General features: G+C 40.1%; 1 protein-coding gene and 1 long non-coding RNA gene across 2 annotated transcripts in view; one reads left to right on the plus strand and one right to left on the minus strand.

Moving 5' to 3' along the window:
• Positions 1-173: 173 nt before the first annotated feature.
• Positions 174-27,156, plus strand: part of LOC124255128 (coiled-coil domain-containing protein 93-like) — a 45,755-nt gene continuing 18,772 nt past the window's right edge. Inside the window, 10 exon segments of the mRNA XM_046688966.1 lie at positions 174-323; positions 710-823; positions 1,454-1,548; positions 2,897-3,008; positions 4,693-4,791; positions 19,856-19,912; positions 20,315-20,412; positions 23,590-23,626; positions 25,623-25,718; positions 26,554-26,604. Coding sequence (XP_046544922.1) covers positions 219-323; positions 710-823; positions 1,454-1,548; positions 2,897-3,008; positions 4,693-4,791; positions 19,856-19,912; positions 20,315-20,412; positions 23,590-23,626; positions 25,623-25,718; positions 26,554-26,604 — 864 coding nt within the window. The 5' untranslated portion in view covers positions 174-218.
• Positions 5,084-9,411, minus strand: LOC124255130. Its single transcript, XR_006892627.1, has 3 exons — positions 9,311-9,411; positions 8,663-8,730; positions 5,084-5,460 (listed from the first exon to the last, which is right to left on the minus strand). It is a non-coding gene; the product is annotated as an uncharacterized LOC124255130 (long non-coding RNA).

The raw sequence follows: 27,156 nt of genomic DNA on the forward strand, positions 1-27,156 counted from the left end.
AGCTACGTCACCACGTGTTCATTCCTTTGAATGGGGTCACGCGGTCGGTAACATTCTCGGTCAGTCAATCAGCCAATCAAACTTCAGGAGATCGAAAAATGCGCGCTTTCATGGGGTCGCAGACGCTCCTAATTACTTCCGGGTCATATATTTGTTTACATCGAAAACTGCCGATTCTGCCCGAAGACGATTGGTCACATGATTAACTATTCTTCAAAATGGCTGCGCCCAGTCCTGGTGGTAGCATCTTTGCAGGAAGGCCTAGAACAGGCTCAACAAAATTCCCTCCCACTCAATTAGATGCAGACGGTCGAGAAGTTGAGGTATTTCTTAACCAAACAATTACATCTAGTATGTCATGATCGTACAATCCAACAACAATACATTCAGAATAAAATATGGCAACCAAAACATTGATCATATGTCGCCTTGAAAAGGGGCGTGGTTTAAAGCAGTCCCCAACATATGAATATCGTTATCTACTGTAAATGCACCCACATACACTGTCTGCTGTCTACTGCTTTGAACAGACAGCGTAAAAAAACTATCACAACGTTTCTACGGTTTTGCTTTTTCTCTTGTGTATTAAAGAAATGTGAGATTGCCATATTCTCAATGTAAAAGCCACCAAGTTGATGTAATGTAAAATCTCTCTCTCTCTCTCTTGGATTGGTATTTTTTAAATGATCTAATCTTCACCTCCTTGCAGGTTGAGACCAGGGAAGATGAGGAGCAAAATGTTAAACTACAACAGACGATTGAGTTGCTCCTTGCTGCAGGGTATTTCAGAGCCAGAATCAAGGGGCTTTCTCCCTTTGACAAGGTGTGGCGGACTTATATATTTTATATGTCTTATTTTGTCTGTCTGAATTACTGTAGGGATGTTGCTTTGCCCATGTTTATATGTCATGTCTTTGCACTAGGTCATTGCAGAGTATTTGCCCAGAACATTGAATAGCCTACATATTTGTATAATACTGTTGATGTATGAAAAATACCCATCTTTTTACTAAAGTGCACTTTTTGACTCAAGTGCATGATGCATGCAAGCTTCTCACTCAAGTAAATATAAAAACTAACAACATGATTTCATTGAAGTCGAAAAATCTGAGGCCAACTATTCTCCAAATGGAAATAATAAAAACATGCACTGTGTATATCTTCAGTGAAACCTGATATTGCATGATTATCAGAAGAATTTGAAAGTAAGGATAGAATATGAAGAGAATTGAGGCTTGAGACAGCTTTGTGGTTACCAGCTGACAGTGTGTCATCAATGGCACATATTGAGATCATCAAGGAAGACATAAGTAAAAGCATACGATCAAATCTAAACATATGCATAAATATTTTATTGATTTTAATTTCCGTTTCCAAGCAATATTCGATATATACACTGACACACTAGAAAAATGTAATGTCATGATGTCATGTGTCTTTGTTGTTGTGACAGGTGGTTGGTGGCATGACGTGGTGTATCACCACCTGCAACTTTGATGTCGATGTGGACCTGCTGTTTCAAGAAAACTCAACGATTGGTCAGAAAATGTAAGTTGCGCCACTCATATCTCTTCTATAAATATTCAAGGGTGGTGGGGTAGCAAAGTAGTTAAAATGTTCACTCGTCATGCCGAATGCCCACGTGGGTACAATTGAGTTGAGTTGAGTTGAGTTGGGCTTTACGTCACATCGGCATTATTCCAGCCATATAGTGACGAGAACAAGTCTGCATTAATATACATTGTAAGTACCAAGTGGTTTCATTTCAAAGACGTGGGTACAATGTGTGAAGCCCATTCCTGGTGTCCCCTGACGTGATATTGCTGGAATATTGATAAAAGCAGCATAAAACCATACTCACTCACTCTATAAATATTCAGTTGATACAGGATATGATTGCAATGATATGACTTGAATATTGTCGGCAATAGTGCTGTCTACACTAGTGGTAGATGGTGCAGAATTGATTAAATCTTGTGAGATCAAACTGTCAAAATCCACATGTATTCACTTGAAGATCACTATTTTAGGATATAATCACAACTTGTACATTGCAGTTTTGTGTATATCCTGCATAAGATGCCAGGTGCTTTAATTATCCCAAATAAGTCAATCTACACATTTTTACCTGTTGAGCAAGTGATCAATAATCAATAACCTAATCAATGAGAAACTTTACAAGCCACTTGACTAGCAAAGTGGATACAGGCCTTGTCAAATGAGGGTGCATTTTGATGTCTTCTTGTTGGGTTGCTTTGTAATAATACCCATGAAGATCCATATTAAAATCCATCTTCAGCAAGCCATGCTTTGCCATAAGAGCCTAAGAGGCTATTGATAGGATCAAGCAGTCAGGCTCAGGGCAAACGGTTGGTTGACCATGTCATCCCAGTTGCATAGAAAATTTGTAAAGAATGAAAAGCCTCATTTTAAAATGTGTTTGGAAATAATTCCAATCCAAATTATTAAGAAATCAGTAAATTTACCTTTTTTTAAGGCATTTGTCTGCTCGAATTTGGGGGATTTTCTCGGAAGTCAGAGTGAGTCATTATAGGCAAAGTCTGTTTATCAAGACAAAGACATGTATCTTTTATTTGTGTTGCAAGGGATTTCCTGACTTATCAGAGGTGTTATCAGCCTTAGGTGTTTAATAGATGATAATTCTGTTTTATGAATCAAATTTTTTTTCTAATTTCAAAACAATGAGAATTTTTTACGCTTTTAGCAAATTCCTGTGGGTTTGACACACACTGGGATCAACCCGGTTCTTGTGAATCATCTTAACCCTGTGGCCCGCAAGACCCCGGGTCATTTTTTCTCTCTCATACCCATTCTCACCCCTGCATCAAAACAATTTCAAGGCAGTTCTGAAGCATCTTGATGGTCTTCTTCACAGAGCTCTAACAGAGAAGATCGTGGCTGTATTACCAAAGATGAAGTGTCCACATCGTATCGAGCCTCATCAGATTCAAGGCCTGGACTTTATTCACATATACCCGGTTGTACAGGTGCGTTATTCTTCTGAAGGTTGGGATAAGTGATGAAAGTCTCTGCGTATCAACTCTGTTCATTAAAGTTCACAAATATAGATTCCTCAAAGGCAGATAAATGGGTATGATGTAGTGAACAGAGAGGAGTACCTGGACACAGAGATCTTAGCACTAGGATGATTTAACACTAGTTGTATAAAACTGATTTAAAGCATGGTTGATCTTAGCACTAGGATGATTTAACACCAGTTGTACAAAATTGATTTAAAGCATGGGTGATCTTAGCACTAGGATGATTTAACACCAGTTGTATAAAACTGACTTAAAGCATGGGTGATCTTAGCACTAGGATGATTTAACACCTGTTGTATAAAACTGATTTGAAGTGTGGGTGATCTTAGCACTAGAATGATTTAACACCAGTTGTATAAAATTGATTTAAAGCATGGGTGATCTTAGCACTAGGATGATTTAACACCAGTTGTATAAAACTGACTTAAAGCATGGTTGATCTTAGCACTAGAATGATTTAACACCAGTTGTATAAAACTGATTTAAAGCATGGGTGATCTTAGCACTAGGATGATTTAACTCCAGTTGTACAAAACTGATTTGAAGCATGGGTGATCTTAGCACTAGGATGATTTAACACCAGTTGTATAAAACTGATTTGAAGCGTGGGTGATCTTAGCACTAGGGTGATTTAACACCAGTTGTATAAGCTGATTTAAAGCATGGGTGATCTTAGCACTAGGATGATTTAACACCAGTTGTATAAAATTGATTTAAAGCATGGGTGATCTTAGCACTAGGATGATTTAGCACCAGTTGTATAAAACTGACTTAAAGCATGGGTGATCTTAGCACTAGAATGATTTAACACCAGTTGTATAAAACTGATTTAAAGCATGGGTGATCTTAGCACTAGGATGATTTAACACCAGTTGTATAAAACTGATTTAAAGCATGGGTGATCTTAGCACTAGGTGATTTAACACCAGTTGTATAAGCTGATTTAAAGCATGGGTGATCTTAGCACTAGGATGATTTAACACCAGTAGTATAAAACTGATTTAAAGCATGGGTGATCTTAGCACTAGGATAACTTTATCTCCTATTCTTTAAAATAAACTTAAATTATGAAATCTTATCACTGAGATGAATGTTAATCTTGTTCATTAAAATTAACTTGAAATGTAGGATATCTTAGCTCTAAAATGATTGCATCTCCTGTTCTTTAAAATTGACTTAAATTACAGGAGAATTTAGCGCTAAGATGATTGTAATTCAAATCTGACATATGTATAGGATATCTCAGAGCTCAGATGATTGTAACTCTTTTAAAATGTATATTGAAGTGCATGATACTTTAGTACAAAGGTTTTGTAACTTGCGATCCTTAAAACTGCCTTAAAGTGTTGGCGACTACACTAATACTTATACGGCTACCTCATGTTGCAGCGTTCTGGTGTACCCCACTGTGATATTGCTGGAATATTGCTAAAAGCAGCACAATACTAAAACTCACTCCTGTTGCAATGGGGGTGATGGGTAGCCTAATTGTTAAAGCATTTGCTCGTCACACCAAAGACCTGGCTTTGATTCCCCAATTTGTGAAGCCCATCTCATTGTCACCTGCCATTATATTGCTGGAATGTTGCCAAAAGCGGTGTAAAACTAAACTCACTCACTCATGTTTCAGTGGCTGGTGAAACGTGCTATCGAGACCCGAGAGGAGATGGGTGACCAGATCCGTATGTTCTCTGTGTCTCAGTTCAACAAGAACTATGCTACTCCCGAGGTAAAGAACCATTTTATTTCCTCAAGATCACAGACATATCCAAGGGTCACTACATGTGGCTTTAGTGCAGAAATTTTCCTTTTTCTCAGCATGAAACTTAAAAAATTTAGCAGAAGGGTGTGTGAAAGAGTATGAAATATTTAGTTAGATTTCTGTTCACACTGAGATTCAAATGCAGCTGATGGATATTGGTATAAATTAATAAAAGAAAGATTTACAATTTAGAAATTATTTGAAGTGGGACACAACAATATTTATCCAGAACAGTCAACCTTCAACATTTTGTCCTGTATGTTTTTAGTTACATTGTGTGTTCTATCCTTGAGTGGGCTGGGGTAGCCTAGTGGTTAAGGCGTTCGCTCGTCATGCCGAACACCCGGGTTCGATTCCCTTTCCTTGAGCAGTAATTTGTAAAACTTCACCTTTTTTTAGGTTATGTACCTCCTCTTGTTCTTACGACTATGGAGAGGAAATGACAAGGCACAAAGTTTTCATCCTCTTTAAACACTTCATACGAATTCACCCAGCTCTATCTATTGTTGTAGATGGTCACAGGTAGCTCATGCATTGCATGAATCATGTTCCGGTCGATCATGTGACTTCCATCTCTCTTCATTCACTTGTTCTGCATCTTCTGTAATCTTCAGGGTCAGGTTTTAACTTCTAGTTCTAGAAATGATACAAAAATCAATGAAATTAATTTGAAGTTCATTGAGAAACAAAGATTTAGGGGCAAAACCTTCATGAGATTAGACAAAAGCCTACACACTTCTGCCCCTTTCCTGAGAAGATCCAGGTTAGAAGTGGTCTTCAGGAAGCCTTGCTTGTCCCCCTCTGTGAAGATCCAGGTTAGAATTGGTCTTCAGCAACCCTTGCTTGTCATAAGAGGCAACTAATGGGATCGGGTGGTCAGGCTCTGTAACTTGGTTGACAGATACCGTCATATTCCAATTTCGTAGATCGATGCTCCTGTTGTTGATCACTGAATTGTCTGGTTCAGACTCGATTATTTACAGACTGCCACCATATAGCTGGAATATTGCTGAGTGTGGCGTAAAACAACAAACAAACAGACAATAGTCCTGTTCAAACCAACTCTTACATTACTTCCGCCTGTCTAATTTAGGTTAACCAAACCATCCCAAACAAACCTTCTCTATTTCTCGGCATGCCTTGACTATCCATATGATAGAGCTCAAACATGGCTGCCACCAAGACATGTGATGGTTCCCAGTCACTATCCACACTTGAAGGGCCGCCGTGAAAAGCGGCGAAAGCTACAACTCAGAATGATTACAAAACTAGGCTCTATTTCACTCATATTATTTCCCTTAAAACTAACTTTTGTGCCAGACATTTACACCTGAGCCAAAACCACTTATACACCATCCCAGTATTGTCTGATGTAGGGTGACTTGGGTGATGCTCTTGTAAATCAGCTTTAAATTTAATTGTCATTTAAGTGTAGGCTTTTACTGACATACTGCAAATAAGTTAATATAATGTCCAACCTACACTATATGTGAATGGGCTGTAACAGAAGAACATGTGTCAAATTTTTCTTGCCATGTTTACACGCACACAGACACACACTCACTCACTCCTATTTATGCACGCGCACTCGTGCATGGGACATACACGCACTCACACACACACACACACACACACACACACACACACTTACACACATCACACACACACTTGCAATGTTTCAATACATTGTCGGATACTTGCTTCTCAGTGAAACAAGAATCTGTATCGAATCGTCGCATCACCTGAATATAGAAATTGTTCATCCATAAAGTTGGTCCTTATGTAAAAGGTTTGTCAGTTTGAGTAGATGTGTGAAAACTTGTGTAAATGTGCGCAGGGGTGCATATGTCAGCTTTATCGAAACGTCGCATCACCTGAATATAGAAGCTGTTCATCCATAAGGTTTGTCCGTATATAAAAGTTTTGTCAGTTTGAGTAGATGTGTGTAAATGTGTGAAAATGTGTGTAAATGTGTGCAAGGGTCCATAGTCAGCTTTATCGAAACGTCGCATCACCTGAATATAGAAGTTATTCATCCATAGTTTGTCTGTATATTACGCTCCAACTAAATAATGTCACACAAAGACATCAACACATGTGTACACCTTTGTCAACAAGTGTGTCTAGTGCTTCACAGAGTTTTCCTGTAGGTACTTCCAGTGAATGGGGGTGGTGGGGTAGCCTAGTGGTTAAAGCATCTGCTCTTCATGCTGAAGACCCGGGTTCGATTCCCCACATGGGTATAATATGTGAAGCCGATTTCTGGTGTCCCCCGTCGTGATATTGCTGGAACATTAGTGCCGTAAAACCATACTCCTTCACTCACTCTTTCTGGTAAAAGTAGTTAAGTAGCATTGTACCCTTGTTTTGCAAAATGGCTGGAATATAGTCTGAAATGCCAAGACAAGAAGATGAACATGATTACAGAAATCGTCTTTCTTTGAAGAACTATCTGCTTAAACCTAAGTGAACACAGCTACACTTTTCCAGGGTAGAATAGACTGTATACTGCCCCAGTACAACCTGCATGTTTTGGAGCCAAATATATGGAGCATTGTCAGATTACGTTTTGTTGCCTGATTAATTATGTGTCTTCATGAAGTGTCTGTTCAACCACTGGTAAGACACTCACTCACTCACTCACTCACTCACTCACTCACTCACTCACTCACTCACTCACTCACTCACTCACTCACTCACTCACTCACTCACTCACTCACTCACTCACTCACTCACTCACTCACTCACTCACTCACCGACCCACCCACTCACTGACCCACCCACCGACCCACCCACTCGCTGACCCACCCACTCACTCACTCTATTTGGTTAAGTTTAACCTTGACCTTTCTTTTAGAGCATTTTCTGAACGGGTGACCTGAAGACTACTAGTATCTCATAAAACTTTGGTACTTCATTCAAAAAATCTGAATGCGTCTTATCTTTGAGCGTGACTACAGAATGTCATGTTGTCGTGGTTACTTAGATAGTGGGTTGTATTTAGGGAAGGTAGGAGAATTCCTTATCTGTCTGTTAACAAAACAGATCATTCTCCTGATGTTTACTACCAAGTCCTTGGACCGTTTTCTGACAGTGAGTGAGTGAGTTTAGTTTTACGCTGCTTTTAGCAATATACCAGCAATATCACGGCAGGGGACACCACAAATGGGCTTCACACATTGTACCTATGTGGGTTATTAAACCCTAGTCTTCGGTGTGACGAGCGAACGCTTTAACCACTTGGCTACCCCACCGCCTGACAGAGTGTTATAGAATACAAATGCTGTTCCAGTAGCCCTACAGATCATTTCATTAAGCATCCTTTAATGTTTGTGTGTGCGTGCGTGCGTATGCATGCAAGGCATATGCAGGAAGGGCATGAGTGTATTTGAGCGCGTGCGTCATATGCAGGAAGGGTGCCTGTGCGTTGATGCGTTAGGTGCCTGTGCCACGTTCGTGTGTGCCTGTGTGTGTGTATACATGTATGTGTAGGTAAGTGCATGCCTGCATGTGAGTGCTTTATCATGTTTCTGTTTCTGTTTCTGTTTCTGTTTCGAGTGTGTGTGTCCCTGTATGTGCCAGTATTTTCAGACCCGTGAAGGTCTGGGTTAGAATATTGATCTTCAGTTACCCATGTTTGTGGTAAGCGGCGACTAACGGGATCAGGTGGTCAGGCTCGCTGACTTGGTTGACACATGTCATCAGTTCCCAATTGCGCAGATCGATGCTCATGCTGTTGGTCACTGGATTGTCTGGTCCAGACTCGATGATTTACAGACCGCCGTCATATAGCTGGAATATGAATTCAGTGTAAAACTAAACTCACTTACTCACTCACCTTTATTTCCAAATTTGATTTTTTTTCCTATTCTGGTCCACGCAGATTGGTAAGGGTTCCTTTAGATTCTGAAATTTACAACTAACTTTATTTCTGTGACAGTATGTTAATCTACTCTGTGACCTGACAGACTGTTTCAGAAGTCCACACTATTTTACTTCATTTCTGGATATTCTGATATTGCTGAGTGAGTGAGTTTAGTTTTAGTATTTACTCCGCACTCAGCAGTCTTCCAGCTATATGGCGGCAGTCTTTAAATAATCAAGTCTGGACCAGACAATCCAGTGATCAACAGCATGCGCATCAATCTACGCAATTGGGATACGATGACATGTTTCAAACAAGTCAGCGAGCCTGACCACCTGATCCCATTAGTCGCCTCTTACAACAAGCATAGGTTACTGGAAATCAATTTTAACCTGGATCTTCACTGGTTGATACTGCTGAAATATGATGGTTCTGACAGACTACATTTCTGGTGTCCCCTACTGTGATATTGCTGGAATATTGCTAAAGGCAGTATAAAACTATACTCACTCACTCACTCACTATACTATATATCATTCTACTAAATTATTCTGTAGTTATTGCAACTCTTTACAAACTTAAAAACAATTGATATGAATCTCAATTTCAAATACAATCTACCTCAACTAAATATATGAGTCCGAGCCAACCAGTCATTGTTGTACCCATTAATGCTGCCAAGCGTCAGGCAGGGACCAACAAGTACCATGTTTTAACGTCTTTTGGTATGACGTGGTCGGGGATCGAACCCACGACCTTCTGCTCTCCGGGTGGACGCTCCAACCACTACACCACGGAGGAGGTCGCTTCTGGTGTATATGTGACAGTGTGAAAGTGTTTTGAGAGGAGATAACGTCCAAGGACAAGGAGGTATGATTGCTGGTGGCGATCTCTCCTCGTCAGACACCGCCACTGAGTGTCACTCAATGTCACTTGAACTTGGGGTCAGGTATGGAACACAGACGTGGTTCAGATAGTATATCCTTCCTGGCTTCTGGTTGTAAACTGGGACGGACGGTTTATCTCCGTGTATTCCCTCCCAGTATGGTCACAGCTATTGACTCTTGCCGACAGTTAGTTGACTTTTGGCTTTGTTCTGGAGGAATCATGTCTCTGATGAGGGTTGTGAAACACTGGTCCCTGTTTGGTTTGTTAAACACTGGTCCCTGTTTGGTTTGTTAAACACTGGTCCCTGTTTGGTTTGTTAAACACTGGTCCCTGTTTGGTTTGTTAAACACTGGTCCCTGTTTGGTTTGTTAAACACTGGTCCCTGTTTGGTTTGTTAAACACTGGTCCCTGTTTGGTTTGTTAAACACTGGTCTCCCTGTGTGGTTTGTTAAACTGGTCCCTTTTGGTTTGTTATACACTGGTCCCTGTTTGGTTTGTTAAACACTGGTCCCCCTGGTTTGGTTTGTTAAACACTGGTCCCTCACATGCAACCAAAAAATCAAACATAATTAAAACACAATTATCACTTATTCATGACATATAATATGCATTGCTGTTTATGAAAAAACATATGAACAAAATTATAAGCGTATAATCGCTAATCAAAAGTGCAATATTTTGTACTTGGGTTTACTTCCCTCGAAACGAAGCAGCCGGGATACCGAACCCAGTCAGAGCGGGTGGGTGTGCACTCAAGTGTAACGGCTGGTTCATTAGCAGATGCCGCCTGCTCGGCTCGTTGTGTGTGTATATATAGAGATGTTGGGTTTTGTAAATACATGCTCATTTTTTGTGTGTAACATTTTGCAATCAACAGGCATCATAACATGTCATGTGTTCAAGTATCACACCTGCCTGTCTGTGTAATTACATCATGTGACAGAGACCGAACTCGGGCCATAAATCAATGCGTTTTGTTTATGGTGTATAGCCTGATTGGTGTTAAGTTCAAATTGCATGTGGTCAGTGATCGCAGTTGTGTATTGAATATTGTCATTAGCAGACAGGCAGGCAGACACACAGGTGTCAATAAAACAAGACATTGAGTTTTGTCTGTGACAACGACATATCTATATCACAGTTAGAAATTGTGTCAACGCTAAATAATGACATTGCTTTTAAGTATCGAACTGAGAACGTGACTCGGTAAGAAGAACGTGTGGTGAAATAGACAATTGAAATTATATAAACAGTTTATTTCCTGTCATAACATATAAAAAGCTCGCGCCTGTGAGATATCAACAAAACATTATGAAAATAGCTCACACCAAAGCCTTCACCAGACAGCCCGCTTCCAAGCTGCGCGAACCTATTTCACTGCGCACGTGCTGTGGGCGCAGCCCAGCTGTTGAAACCCGTATTCCCCAGAAAAGTCTGGGGAAAATTAGTGAAACGCTTGAACTCGATTTCACGCTTTTTTCATCGCGTTATTTTTCAACTTTATAAGTTGAATTTGCATTTTTGACGCTTAGTTTCGGTAAGTCCATACCGAAAGGTATCAGAATCTGCAAAGTTGTGTTTTACGTTGCATGTGACCTTTAAACACTGGTCCCTGTTTGGTTTGTTAAAGACTGGTCCCTGTTTGGTTTGTTAAACACTGGTCCCTGTTTGGTTTGTTAAACACTGGTCCCTTTTTGGTTTGTTATACACTGGTCCCTGTTTGGATTGTTAAGCCCTGGCCTCTGTTTGATATGTTAAACACTGGTCCCTGTTTGGTATGTTAAACACTGGTCCCTGTTTGGTTTCTTAAACACTGGTACCATAAGGACTATTAAACACTGGTCCCAGTTTGGTTTGTTAAAGACTGGTCCCTGTTTGGTTTGTTAAAAACTGGTCCCTGTTTGAGCTGTTAAACACTGGTCCCCATTTGGATTGACAAACACATATTTTTTCCATCATGATCTAGAACATACTTTTGAATTGAGTAGTATACCAGCACATCATCAGTGGAAAATTTAGTGCATGTAGAAGAAAGCGTTTTTGACAGTTTTGAGGCAGCAATTTAGAAATGCAATGAGATTAATTCTAAAGTAAATATTCTGACATCTGTATTATAATTGTGCACAATACGAATTAGTTAGAAAAAACAAACTCCAGTTCATTCATTTATTCTGGGAGTGTCAAGAAGGTCAATCCTTTTGGATATCTTTATTGTTATCATGGCTCAGTTAGGAGATAAACATCATGTGTTGGCCAATTTCCAGTGTTATTGAGTATTTGAAATATGGGAATTCACTTGGAACTGATGGCATTAGACGGAGGTTTCAAATTAATTATTCCCGTGCTTCAAATACTCAATAACACCCGGATATTGGCCAACACATGATGTTTATCGACATTTTAAACACAAAAGTAAACTAAAAGGTCCACACACGTTTTTGTGTCTGCACTCATTGACATAGGGTACGGGTACAGCAGTGAAATGTCATCATCCGGCTGTTTCCACTGTCTACCATGGTAGCATCTGGATCTGCTCATTTGTGACGTCATTCACACTTTATGTCACAATATGATTTGAATGACATCACCACTTCAGACGACGCAACAATACAATGGTGTGTGCAGTGTTTGTACTTATAAATACGCAGCGAATTCTCTTGCAATTTCTTGGAATCGAATACCATTCGATCATGTTTTTCAACCAATCAGATTAAAGAACACAGTGGCTTTTGGATTACAATGAACATTGTTCGCATTCTCACAACATGACTTTTAGTTCAGGGCCCTGTTCCTCAAAGCAATCGTAAACCTAAGAAGATCGTAACTCCCATACTTAAACATAGACTTACGACAGTCGTAGTGTTACGATTGCTTGGAGGAACGGGGACGAACTTGTACTGTTTGTCCTTGAGGAAAATATTGTTACAGATGATGTATTTGATCACATTCTGTTATTAGCCAAATCTTTCATTTACAAGAGTAACCTGGAGGATTGTAAGATCAGCTTGAAAATGTTTAAACACATTCTAACAAAGCTATACTGTTGAGCATCACACATATTTAAGCAGGTCTAACCATAATAAATTCTAGGTTAAGTGGTTTATGTACCATCCACTCTTTGAGAAGTCTTAGCTTTACTTGAGATGCATGTGTGTATTGACACCAGCAGCTTATTATGGTGTCCTCCCATTACGCAGACAGCCAGTTCGCAGACACCTTAAAACAACAACATTTACGGTTCAGTGAGCAGATTATCTACTACCTGTTACCTACACATTATAATAGAATAGTCCAAATAAAAACACAGGAACAAACTGAAGCTATATTATTCATTTTGAAAGATGGACGAAAAGACAGTAATTTGAATTTTTATTGCGGCAATATAAAAACAGTTTATTTTGATAAACATTTCGGTTTAACCTTATTATCACTGATCATGTGAATCTTTGGTATTGCATGTTTTCACAGTATGTAATTCTTCTCTTTCTTTTTCTTCTTTGTGTGTGTGTGTGTGTCTGTGTCTGTGTCTGTGTGTCTGTGTCTGTGTGTCAGTCTTGTTAAGAAACCGGATCCTTTCTTTTGTCTTTTCCTCAAAGACGGCAAGGAAATCCCTGGCTCCTTGTCCCCACCTGTAACGGGGATTCAGCACTAAAATATTAATTACAACAAGAAAAGAACTAGTTATACCAAGTAACAAGCCTGATTTCATAGATCTTACAAAATAAAATCAAATAGTATGTAATCAAACTTACAATAATATACTACCCGTCAAAAGTTATAATCACTTAAAGCACTCACTATATGTTATGTATATATATATATAAGGTTGCATCAAAGATGAATTTCTCCACTAACTTTGGGGAACCAACTGCAAACTTTATGCAGATGAATTGCACGAGGATCATGCATTAAATTGCTAAAAAGCATGTGCAAATTTCGTGCATGTGAACAGCTGTGTTGTGGTGTAAAATTTTGTTAAAAATTCGCCAATTCTCACTCTGTTTCATCATTTTTTTAACCCATGACAATAATCTTTTCAACGTTACAAATTCGTTTTACAATACATCAGTTCATGTGTAAACAGTACCTTTAAACAGTATGAAAATTTTGCAAAATCTAGTTTAGAAGAGTTGACTTTAGTAAGTGGCTGTATTTACACTAGTGAGTCTAAACTTTTAATGGGGTGTATATAAAATGAAAGAGAAAAGGCATGTAAATATGTGTACTACATTAATAAAAAATATATTTAAACTAAAACATGACAACACTAACACAAACACTTTATTTGTCAAGTCATGAAAACATCCACTCCACATGTCCACACGTAACAACAATATGGACGATTTGAGTATTACAGAAAACTAGCCTTCAGGAAAATATTTTGAATGAGACAAGCTGTGCGGTAATAATGTCACTCCCAGCATGTAAATATAGAACCGTGTTGGGAGGAGTGAAGTGTACTGACGCGATTATCTCACCACACACATGGTGGTGTGACCAGACAGACGATAGCCGACATATATATTATGCAAATGAGGCAGGTCAGCTGAGGTTAGACATGTGGCATGTTGCCAGAATCAATATTGTGACTGTGCAAGATTCTTGATGTTTGGAATTTAAGATCTGGATTTTTGTTTTGTTAAAAGCAAATAGTTTTAATTTAATGTTCAAAATTTCACTTTAGCCTATTGAAAATGTATGTATAAACTCAGTTATGTTTATAAATGGTTTAAATTGATAAATTTGGATATGCTATGAAATTGAATTGAGTGATTATTTGTGGCATAAAGTCTTTTTCTCTGAAATGCTACTGGAACAATTTTGATTAAAAACTAACACCCCCCCCCTGTAACTCTTGCCAACATACTCTCACCTACAACTATTCATCAGAAAATGGTGGCTCCAAGATGGATTTGGCAACAATCCCTTGACATTCATGCTTTAATTTTAACACCAGGCGTTTTGTTATTTCAGTAAGGATAGGTCATTTTATAAATGTTTTATTAATTGTATGATTAACTGTGTAAATGTTAGGTCATGGTAAGATTTAAGGAGGCAGAAATTTAGTTGTATCCACATATGACTGGAAGATTATTTCAAAGAAAAAACATCATAGGTTTAATTAAATCATGTCTTTGAATGGCACATTTAGAAGTGATGCACATCAGGAAGAGAGTATTTATGGATGTCAACTTCTTTTGTATGAGGAACACAACATCTTGGAGTATATCCTTACTCCATTATCAGGTTCCTTTAATTAAGGTTTCTGCTTTTGGCCATTGATTTTTGTATTTTAAGAAGATATCTTAGAAGTCTTTGAAAAATTTGAAATATTTTATATGTATAAGATGTATATTTATATTACAATGCAAGGTATGGATTAGACTAACAACTAGTCTCTGAAATGAACATATTTTACTGAAAAAAGTTCATAGTAAAAAAATATAGAATATAATGAAAAAGAGCCCTGAGACTTTCTTCATTTTCCTGAAGCTGAGGAAATCTAGACATGCCACATTTTCTAGACTTGTGTGGGCTTTCTTGGATATATTTGCTTCAGGGTCTGCACGACAGACTAGGTATGGATTTACAACTTATTTCTTATTAATCACTTCATGAAGGGGCAAGAAGTAGCCCAGAAACGTCATGTTGGAATAATAAAGAAGTTGTAAATCCAGACCATATTGTTTATGTTACCTTCCAAGTCTTTCATCACCTCATTCCTTCACTTAAGTTCTTTTTTTTTGTCGATTGATTTTTGTATTTTGTAAAAAGGTTTGCTTTTGAGAAGAGGATATATTAGCAGTTCATATATGGTAGACTTTAATATGTAAATGATGTAAATTTATACAGGAAAAATTGGGCATTAGTCTTTATTTGAAATTTTGTTTGGAGATTGCTTGACAGTTTTAAAATTTCATTTCGTGAATGCAACTTTTGAGATTGCTTGACTGTATGTTATCAAAGCAGTTTCTGCTTGACTATCACTCGACATGATTATTGCCTTACCTATGTGGCCTTGAAACAACAGCAAACACATGACGTAGTTGTATACTACGTGGCTGCCGCCTCTTATCTCATCTGCGTAGTTTTCAACTACAGAAATATGTGGTGTCATTGGGTGGGAGTAAACAGTTTGCATTGATATCACAGCGCAGTTATCATTAAATATCATTATCAAATACGTGTCAAAATTTCGAACAGAATTCGTCTCCAGGGAACCATAGTTGTCATGAACACCCACAGTGTGTATCAGGGAACCCATAGTTGTCATGAACACCCACAGTGTGTATCAGGGAACCATGGTTGTCATGAACACCCACAGTGTGTATCAGGGAACCATGGTTGTCATGAACACCCACAGTGTGTATCAGGGAACCATAGTTGTCATGAACACCCACAGTGTGTATCAGGGAACCATGGTTGTCATGAACACCCACAGTGTGTATCAGGGAACCATAGTTGTCATGATTAACACCCCACAGTGTGTATCAGGGAACCATGGTTGTCATGAACACCCACAGTGTGTATCAGGGAACCATGGTTGTCATGAACACCCACAGTGTGTATCAGGGAACATTGGTTGTCATGAACACCCACAGTGTGTATCAGGGAACCATAGTTGTCATGAACACCCACAGTGTGTATCAGGGAACCATGGTTGTCATGAACACCCACAGTGTGTATCAGGGGAACCATGGTTGTCATGAACACCACACAGTGTATCAGGGAACCATGGTTGTCATGAAACCCACAGTGTGTATCAGGGAACATGGTTGTCATGAACACCCACAGTGTGTATCAGGGGAACCATGTTGTTGTCATCAGGAACCAGTGTTATCAGTGGTTATGAATACCCACAGTGTGTATCAGAGAACCATAGTTGTCATGAACACCCACAGTGTGTATCAGGGAACCATGGTTGTCATGAACACCCACAGTGTGTATCAGGGAACCATGGTTGTCATGAACACCCACAGTGTGTATCAGGGAACCCATAGTTGTCATGAACACCCACAGTGTGTATCAGGGAACCCATAGTTGTCATGAACACCCACAGTGTGTATCAGGGAACCATGGTTGTCATGAACACCCACAATGTGTATCAGGGAACCATAGTTGTCATGAACACCCACAGTGTGTATCAGGGAACCATGGTTGTCATGAACACCCACAGTGTGTATCAGGGAACCACAGGTTGTCATGAACACCCACAGTGTGTATCAGGGAACCATGGTTGTCATCATGAACACCCACAGTGTGTATCAGGAACCATGGTTGTCATGAACACCCACAGTGTGTATCAGGGAACCATAGTTGTCATGAACACCCACAGTGTGTATCAGGGAACCATGGTTGTATCAGGAACATGAACACCCACAGTGTGTATCAGGGAACCATGGTTGTCATGAACACCCACAGTGTGTATCAGGGAACCATGGTTGTCATGAACACCCACAGTGTGTATCAGGGAACCATGGTTGTCATGAACACCCACAGTGTGTATCAGGGAACCATAGTTGTCATGAACACCCACAGTGTGTATCAGGGAACATTAGTTGTCATGAACACCCACAGTGTGTATCAGGGAACCATGGTTGTCATGAACACCCACAGTGTGTATCAGGGAACCATGGTTGTCATGAACACCCACAGTGTGTATCAGGGAACCATGGTTGTCATGAACACCCACAGTGTGTATCAGGGAACCATGGTTGTCATGAACACCCACAGTGTGTATCAGGGAACCATGGTTGTCATGAACACCCACAGTATGTATCAGGGAACCATGGTTGTCATGAACACCCACAGTGTGTATCAGGGAACCCATGGAATAAGTCATTGGATGAGCACTAAAATAAGCAAAAGTACTCTAACATCTTGACTATTTCAACAGTCACTAAGCTCTGTAAAGGATTAAAGGCAGGGCAAGGATTATAGCTGCTGCTGAGTCACAGCCTCCATGTTGGGTAAACAGTGTGATGTTATATTTAGCGCCTACATCATGTGTGCAGTCAACCTGACAGCTCAGTGTGTGTTGTTTTATGTTTCCTGATGGCACATCAAGATCAACAAAACTGTGCAACATTTTCTTTTGAGCTGTAGGTCATATGTCTTGTGACCACCTAAGTCATACATACAGCCAGACCAGCTGACTGAATTTAGTTGTCGCTTACATCGTTTTGGGTGTTTTGCCGCACTTTGAAATGTTCCAGCTATGAGACAGAATATTGTAAATAATTTGGTGGGATACTATGTCAGTAAATGACTGATGATGAGACAGAATATTGTAAATAATTTGGTGGGATACTATGTCAGTAAATGACTGATGATGAGACAGAATATTGTAAATAATTTGGTGGGATACTATGTCAGTAAATGACTGATGATGAGACAGAATATTGTAAATAATTTGGTGGGATACTATGTCAGTAAATGACTGATGATGAGACAGAATATTGTAAATAATTTGGTGGGATACTATGTCAGTAAATGACTGATGATGAGACAGAATATTGTAAATAATTTGGTGGGAAACTATGTCAGTAAATGACTGATGATGAGACAGAATATTGTAAATAATTTGGTGGGATACTATGTCAGTAAATGACTGATGAACTTTATTGGTTCCAAACAGCCTAATGGTTAAATTATCCACTCGTCATGCTCAAGACCCAAGTTCAATTCCCCATGTGGGTACAATGTCTGAAGCCCATTTCTGGTGTCCTGTGTCATTATATTGCTGGAATATTGCTAAAAGCGGCGTAAAACCATACTGATTCATTCACTCCAAACAGAAATTCTACCCTGCAAATAGTGAATACATCCTGCAAGTCTAAAATCATATCCTACAGATCTGAACAATGGCAAAAGCTATATTTTTATCAGTTTGCTTTCATTAATCGCCACAAAATACAGAGGTTTTACAGCATGTCCACATCTGGGTCCCATTCCACCAAACCCATGGAGATCTGGGCTAGAATTGGTCTTCAGCAACCCGTGCTTGTCGTAAGAGGTGATTAACAAGATCGAGTGGTCAGACTCGCTGACTTGGTTGACACATGTCATCGTATCCCAGTGGTGTAGTTTGATGTTCATGATGTTGATCACTGGATTGACTGGTCCAGACTCGATTATATACGGACTGAAGCCGTGTAGCTAGAATATTGCTGAGTGTGGCGTTAAACAACCAACCAACCCTTTCCACAAAGCGACTGTCTCTATGGCTGATATTGATTGAAACACACTGTCTCTCTGTGAAATCTCACAGCAGTAGACATGAATTCGTCTTTAGCAACCCTTGCCGTAAGACAGGACTGACTAGATCTGGTTTTGAGGCTCACTAACCGTTCTTGCCATAGTATCTCACCCAATTATTCACAATATGCTGTCACGTAGCTGGAATATTAAAAGTACGGAAAAGAAACAAAACATTGTAAGCGACAACTAAATTCAGTCAGCTGGTCTGTATGACTTGGGTGGTCGCAAGTCATTTCAACTTATGCTCATGATATCCACCCTCTGTTTGCCAGAACGGCTCAGTTATTTGCAGGCTGCTGTCTCAGTTGCATGATGCAGAATTAGGGGCGGTGAGGTAGCCTCGTGGTTAAAACGTTTGTCCATCACACTGAAGACCCGGGTTCGATTCCCCACATGGGTAAATGTGTGAAACCCATTTCTGGTGTCCCCAGCCGTGATATTGCTGGAATATCGCTAAAAGTTCCGTAAAACTAAACTCACTCACTCACTGATGCAGAATGAATGCAACAAAGTATGATGCAAGACATACATACAGGGCATAGGTGTCCCATATGCTCAAACAAGATGTTTGCGCAGTTACCTCCCTTAGGTGTGTCACGATCCACTGTAGATTCCAATTCCATATCCACCCTAGTCGTAACTCTTTGTTTGTCAGTGTCATATCCATGATTGCAAGGTTCACATAATGTCTGATTTACCTCCCACTTCAAGCTGGATTGCTGTGATATGATGGAAGGACTGAACAAATTCACTTCCTCACAATATGAGCTGATATCTGTTAACAAAAGTGAACTTAATATATTTTATGCCAGAAGATTTTATCCACCATCAACAGGTTCCTTGTATAATTGTAGTCAGCACCAAAGCCATGTGTGTCTGTTTCACCAAAGTGGTGCACATCCATGAACCTATTTGTATTTGTAATAATCAAAGTCTTGAATGAATCGATACAATACATCCTATCCACAAAAATGCCTGAATGAATGTCTATATAAAGAATCTTCTTATTTATTGCAGGATCAAGCTTTTGAAGAAGTGAAACCCAAAGCTTTGTCAACTGTTGGGGGAGTAAAGGTGAGAACTGTAACCTAGAGCTTTGTGTGCGTGCGTGCGTGAGTGCGTGCGTCGCGTGCGTATGCGTCGCGTCGCGTATGCGTAATGTCGTGAAGGACCAAACAATCCAGTTATCAACAGCACGTGCATCAATCTACATAATTGGGATACAATGACATTTGTCAACCAAGATTTTAACTTGAAAATTCACAGGTTGGTTTCAATGGTGTAGCACCTTTTGTTTTCTGTGCGGGGTGGTGGGTTAGCCTAGTGCTTAAAGCTTTGGCTCATCACGCCGAAGATCCGGGTTTGATTCTCCACATGGGTACAATGTGTGAAGCCCATTTCTGGTGTCCCTCACTGTGATGTTGCTGGAATATTGCTAAAATCTAAACCACTCACTCACAATTGTTTTCTGTGCAGGATGTGTACAAGCCCCAGCGGCAGTATCGCCGTAGCGACAATGCCAAGCTTAGAAATGAGGAGACGAGGGTCCACTCGACACTTCTGGAGTATGGCAGGTCTGTATAGAAGATTTTGTTGTTGTTCAGTGCTGTTCTAATCCAGGGTCCCATTTCACAAAGCGATCGTAGTGCTGAGGTGACTCCCATACTTTAGTGTATGAAATAAGGCCTGTCAGACTGCCTGAGACAGTATAGAGTTTTGACAGACGGTCTAAATTTACAGCTAGCCAGCCCGATGCTCTAAAAAATTTTAGATAACATGTTCATTACATCTGTGTAATAATAATGACTGTTGTCAATAGACTGTTAGGCAGTAAATACATGTCTCAGTTTCATTAAATCATTTATTGTAACGAAAAATTGATTTATTTTCTTTGGATTGTTTGGTCTGGTTAAATCCATTTTCGGCCGGGAACATTTTGAAGTTACCAGCCCTGATGTCTGGCTGGGTTTTTGGCTTATTTCATACACTGCATAGTTTATCATAGACTTATCAGGGCTCCAGATAATTTGTCAACATCAGGAGTATGTACTCCTTATTCTATTTCTATTCTTTTCAATATAGGAGTACTGGAAAACCTTAGAGTACATTTAGAGTACTGAATGGAAATTGTGGCGGTGGGGTAGCCTAGTGGTTAAAGCGTTCGTTCGTCAAGCCGAAGACCCAGGTTCGATTCCCCACATGGGTACAATGTGTGAAGTCCATTTCTGGTGTCCCCCGCCGTGATGTTGCTGGAATATTGCTATAAGCGGGGTAAAACCATACTCACTCACTCACTCACTGAATGGAAATCAATGGAGTATCAGTAATCTTGTATTTCGTTTCATATATGCACCACAACATTGCTACTCTTGTGTAACTAAACAATGAAACAATAAATGATTCTAAGAACACCATTGCTGTGTATCTGCTATGTTTTCCAAATTATGTCCTACAGTATCATGCATATTTTTTATGAGTACATATGCCGATACGGCCCACATCTGGAGTCCTGGACTTCTGGCAGCCATAACGCTATGATTACTTTGTGAAATGGGCCCCAGGTATACAATGGCATACACCATTTTTCACTTGTCATCTACATCTGCTATAAGTTCAATATCATCCAAGGCCAAGTTTAACACAGCCACTGTAAGGTGATCAGAACTCCCATACTTTAACCCTGATCTAAAAGGCCCCAAAAATGCTTATTTAGAGCAGAGGGAGAAGAACTTTCTCATGTATGGTTGCCTCCATTATTATTCCCGACACGAAATGTGAGTCGGATATAGGTTTGAGCTCCGTCTGTCCGAGCTGATGGGGACAGATTTTCTCAAAAAATGTTATAAATAGGGAAACCAAATTTTCAGGACATGAATGCCTTCATGGAGTGATGGATGGAAACCGTGTTACAATTTGTTACAGAGTTATGGCCCTTGTCATGTGTTTCTTGACTAAGTGCACGGTATCGCCAATGGGGACAAATTTTCTCACACCGTTATAGATAGGGAAACCAAATTTGGTAAGTGTTGTCAGGACATGAATGTCATGGTGGAGATATAAAAAAAAAACAGGAACCAAATAAGAACAGAACACTGTGGCGGGGGATATTGATGACTCTGTCTTCTTGTTCACTGTAGTATTTTGTTAAAATCATTACATTTTGGAATATTTGCAAACAAAATTTGAATAACGGCGCTGATAGTAACCATTTTAATCTCTGCCTTCGTTACCATTTTGAACTATTGACTACATTTAAAAGTGAGCTCCAGTGCCAAAGCTCTATTTTCTTCCAGGGGCGGTGGTGTAGCCAAGTGGTTAAAGCATCAGCCTATGAAGCCCATTTCATGTGTACAATGAGTGAACATTGCTAAAAGTGGCATAAATTCCAACTCTCACTCACTCACTCATTTTTTTTTCCTCACTTCAGAGCCCAACATGACAGATGTTGACACATAACTAGTATGTAAGAAAACAGCACAGCAACTAAATTTTGAATAATGATAAGAATTCATGTGGATTTCCTGAAAATCAACAAATTTTAAATCTGGTTTAAGGTTTACTCCCAAAATGTCATGAAGACATACATGTTCGTTCACTTCTGGATAACTTTCAAAGTCTTTGCATGACTATGTATATATGATACAGGTGATGGCTTGTCCTGGTTCAGTATAATGATTATCTGTTCAACATTTGAGGAAAAACTTTCAACAGCTGGATCACTCGTGACAATTATTGATCTTGTGAAACAGGTCATCATGACCTCCTGGATTGGATCAACAAGTTCATTTTCAGGAGTGAGTGAGTGAGTTTAGTTTTACTCCGCACTCAGCAATATTCCAGCTATATGGCGGCAGTCTGTAAATAATCGAGTCTGGACTGGATAATCGAATGATCAACAGCATGAGCATCGATCTGCGCAAATGGGAACCGATGACATGTGTCAACCAAGCCAGAAGGCCTCACCACCCGATCCCGTTAGTCGCCTCTTACAACAAGCATGGGTTACTGAAGGCTCATTCTAACCCGGATCTTCACGGGTTCATTTTCAGGAGGATACTATGACTGGGATATTCCATTTGTCTTTATGGGGTGTCATACTTATTTTGCTGGAACAGTCCACTTCATCTTTCACATTTTTTTCTAAATTTGTGCCAAATAATTTTTTCCAGTATGTTTATAAACAAAATATTTTACTATTCAAGAACAAATCTCAAAACATTTAGTGGTCTTACAAGACAAATCTTATCGATAACAACTTCTTTATTTGTTTGCCACAACGTTTCTGGGCTAGTTATTGTCCCTTCTTCAGGTGGATGAATTTCATATGATGGTCTGTTTCTTATATCCCAGGTTCAAATGTCTAGCAGCTCAAATGCGTGGTGGCCATGATAGATTGTGAAATGGATAAAATAAGGATTGACCATAACAGAGTCAAGGCAGTGGGGTAGCCTAGTGGTTAAAGCTTTGGCTCATAACACCAAAGACCCGAGTTTGATTCCCCATATGGGTACAATGCCCTCCGCCTTGACATTGCTGAAATATCACTTAAAGCAGCGTGTTAAGTGTTAAATGCTGCCATTATGTAACTGCAATAATCTTCAGCACACGGAGAAACTCCATTTCATGTCATAGGTAAATTTACGCAGGACAGGAGTGGACAATTGCTTTGATTGTTGATTATCAGGAGTGCTGTTTGAGATGAAGTGAACAATGTTAAGGATGAATCAGTAATAACATATTTCTCTCTGCAGGCGGTATGGTGTGAGCAAGACGCAGAAGGAGGAACAGGTAAATATCCTGGGGTTTCTCTTAGAACAGACCGCCTCTGTGGTGTAGTGGTTAGAGCGTCCGCCCGGAGGAACCGGAACTGGGGTTTCTCTTAGAACAGACGGCCTCCGTGGTGTAGTGGTTAGAGCGTCCGCCCGGGGACCGGAACTGGGGTTTCTCTAAGAACAGACCGCCTCCGTGGTGTAGTGGTTAGAGCCCACCGACCGAACTGGGGTTTCTCTAGAACAGACTGGGGTAGTGGTTAGAGCTGGCCCGCCCAGACCGGAACTGGGGTTTTCTAAGAACATGACCTTCCGTGGTGTAGTGGTTAGAAGCGTCCCACGAGGGGACGGAACTGGGGTTTCTAAGAACAGACCGCTTCCGTGGTGTAGTGGTTAGAGCGTCCACCCGGGGACCGGAACTGGGGTTTCTCTAAGAACAGACCGCCTCCGTGGTGTAGTGGTTAGAGCGTCCACCCGGGGACCGGAACTGGGGTTTCTCTAAGAACAGACCGCCTCCGTGGTGTAGTGGTTAGAGCGTCCACCCGGGGACCGGAACTGGGGTTTCCCTAAGAACAGACCACCTCCGTGGTGTAGTGGTTAGAGCGTCCACCCGGGGACCGGAACTGGGGTTTCTCTAAGAACAGACCGCCTCCGTAGGTGTAGTGGTTAGAGCCCACCCGGGAGCGTCGCCTCCGTGGTGGACGGGAAGGTTGAACTGGGTTTCGAACAGACCGACCGCCGCGTCATACCAAAGAGACGATTTAAAATATGGCACTTGTTGGTCCCTGCCTGGCGCTCGACATTAATGGGTACATCAAGGACTGGTCGGTATAATGTGTCTCAGTGGGGTATTCATGCTTCACTGCGGCATGGTATCTCAGTGGGCTAGCACTATAAAACCAGCTTCAGTCTGGGCTAGTACAAGCAGCCGCACCTACACATACACATGCATGCACGTTGTCATATGAGTGAAATATTCTCAAGTACGACATTAAACCCAATTTCACCTCACCTGACCTCTCTTAGAACAAAAGTATATGAAAGCTTAAAAGAAACACCCAAAGGTATGATTGATATCACTGTCAATCTAAGCATCTGAGATACAATGACCTAGTGATTGACATCATGAGCACCAATATAATCAATTCCGATATGACATGCATCAACCAAGTCAATAAGCCAAACCGGCCAATCCTGTTAGGTGCCTCTTGAGGTAAACTTGTTTGCTGAAGACCAATCTAACCTGGTCTTGTTTTGGGAGGGGCGGTGGGGTAGCCTAGAGGTTAAAGCGTTGGCTCATCACACTGAAGATCCACCCACATGGGTACAATGTGTGAAGCCCATTTCTGGTGTCCCCCGCCTTGATGTTGCTGGAATATTGCTAAAAGCGGTGTAAAACTAAACTCAGTCAGTCAGTCAGTTGTTTTTGGGAACACAATGAGACTAGATGTATTGCGAACCATTGGTGAGGAGAATCTTCAGCGGTCTGTAATCAATCGATTCTGAATTATCACTAGTTACTCCTTGCAACGTGCTTATCTTGTGCACATTTTGTACAGATTTCTTGGTATGCTATTTCTAATGGCTTGAACATGAGTGGTTTAACAGAGAGACTGTGGTATCTGAAATTGTGAAGTTTGGTTGGTTTGGTTGGTTGTTTAACGTCGCACTCAGCAATATTCCAGCTATTTGGCAGCAGACTGTAAATAATCGAGTCTGGACCAAACAATCCAGTGATCAACAGTATGAGCATCAATCTATGCAATTGGGATACGATAATGTGTCAACCAAATCAGCAAGCCTGACCAGCCGATCCTGTTAGTCGCCTCTTACGACAAGCATGGGTTACTGAAAAACAATTCTAACCCGGACCTTCACGAGTGCCTTCAACCTTGGCTCAAAAGTGGACTCTATATTATACGATCTTATAGATCCATACTTGATCAGCATGGTATCCTGAAACAACAAGTCGATGCATATCAGTTTGGTACATCTTATTTATGATTCTATTGTAGGAAGATGAGAAAGCAGCAAAGAAAAAGGCTGTGGCTGCTGGGTTGTCAGGGCAACAGGTGCCTGAGGCCACTGAGGAAACACAGGAAGAGGAAGAGGTAAGAGGCGATAATGGGAAGAGGGGATTTGTGGGTAACAGTGTTTTCACATTCAGAATTTATTGTCAGCCTACAGACAAGGAGATGAAAAGTGAAAGCAAATTGTAGGGGAAAAAGAGATGAATTAGTTCACCCAGCATAAAATGGGTACCCGGTGGGATAAGTCATGTGACTATTAACCTTCTAGCGCCTCACAGGCAGCTTGGGTTGTCGGGGGAATAGCGCTTTGAGCATGCACAACTGTGTGGAAAAGGCAGTTTATAAATGGCCATTAATAGTAGTAGTAGTGTTTGGAAGTAGTTGAAATCTCAAAACATGATTTTTCAAATTTTCCTGTTAAGGTTGTTTATGCAGATAAAAGTAAAGAAAAAAACATGTAGTTCTTTGTTTCTTTCCTTTTGTTTGAGAATTCACAAAATCCATTAGCAAATTTCACAGCCAACTTGAAACTGGTGACTAAAATGTCATCAACATAAACTTCCTGTAATCTTGAAGAAATATTGCAACAACATGACTAGGAACAAAGAAATGTAAATTTGATGACACAGAAAAAAACAACCCTGTGAAAAATATGTTTAATGCAAAAAAGTGTTCCAAAAGCCTTACCACTTGATCCCAATACGATGGGGTAGCCTAGTGGTTAAAGCGTTTGCTCATCACGCCAAAGATCCAGGTTCGATTCCCAACATGGGTACAATATGTGAAGCCCGCCCTCGCCATGATATTGCTTGAATATTAGCTAAAATCGGTGGAAAACTAAACTCAATTAATTCATTGAACTGGTTCACACCTAATTCTGATTAGTAAATATTTTTGCAAACTTTTTATTTTTCAGCGTCGAATCAAAATGCTGATGAGTGACATGATGGCAACAGGCGCCCTTGAGGTATGTTACCATGGAAATGGATATTTATTATTAATAAAATGTTAGCGTACAGCATGATGCTCCTAGTAATGTCGGTAGTGTGCTGTACTTGCTGATGGTACGTGTTTGTTTGATATTGTACTGCAGTCATATGTTAAAGATAGTTGGAATCAAATGTCATACAGCTGTATCGTAATTAAATATCAGTTTTGGTTTTTAACAACGTATGGAAGAAGGTTCATTTTTATTTTATAGTATTTAAACTTAGTAGAATATGGTGGTTGTTTTAATTATAAATCAATTTTAAAATAATTTTGTTTTCATGATTCTTTTAGTTTTTGATCCCATTATATGTAGATGATTCTTGACTAGTATATGTAGACACCATGCTGTGCTTGTAAACCAGAACAAGCCCAGCTGATGCATGACACGACCTTCAAGCTTCTCTCTGTTCACTCTCACAGGCTAGCTTTGTTTGTTTGTTTGTTTATCGCCACTATTAGCAATGTTTCAGCTATATGGCAGTGGTCTGTAAATCTGTCTGGAACAGGTGCAGTGGGGTAGCCTAGTGGT

This window comes from Haliotis rubra, unplaced genomic scaffold, assembly GCF_003918875.1.
Source record: "Haliotis rubra isolate DU_JTF1 unplaced genomic scaffold, ASM391887v1 Scf594, whole genome shotgun sequence".
In the NCBI taxonomy this organism is placed as follows: Eukaryota; Metazoa; Mollusca; class Gastropoda; order Lepetellida; family Haliotidae; genus Haliotis; species Haliotis rubra.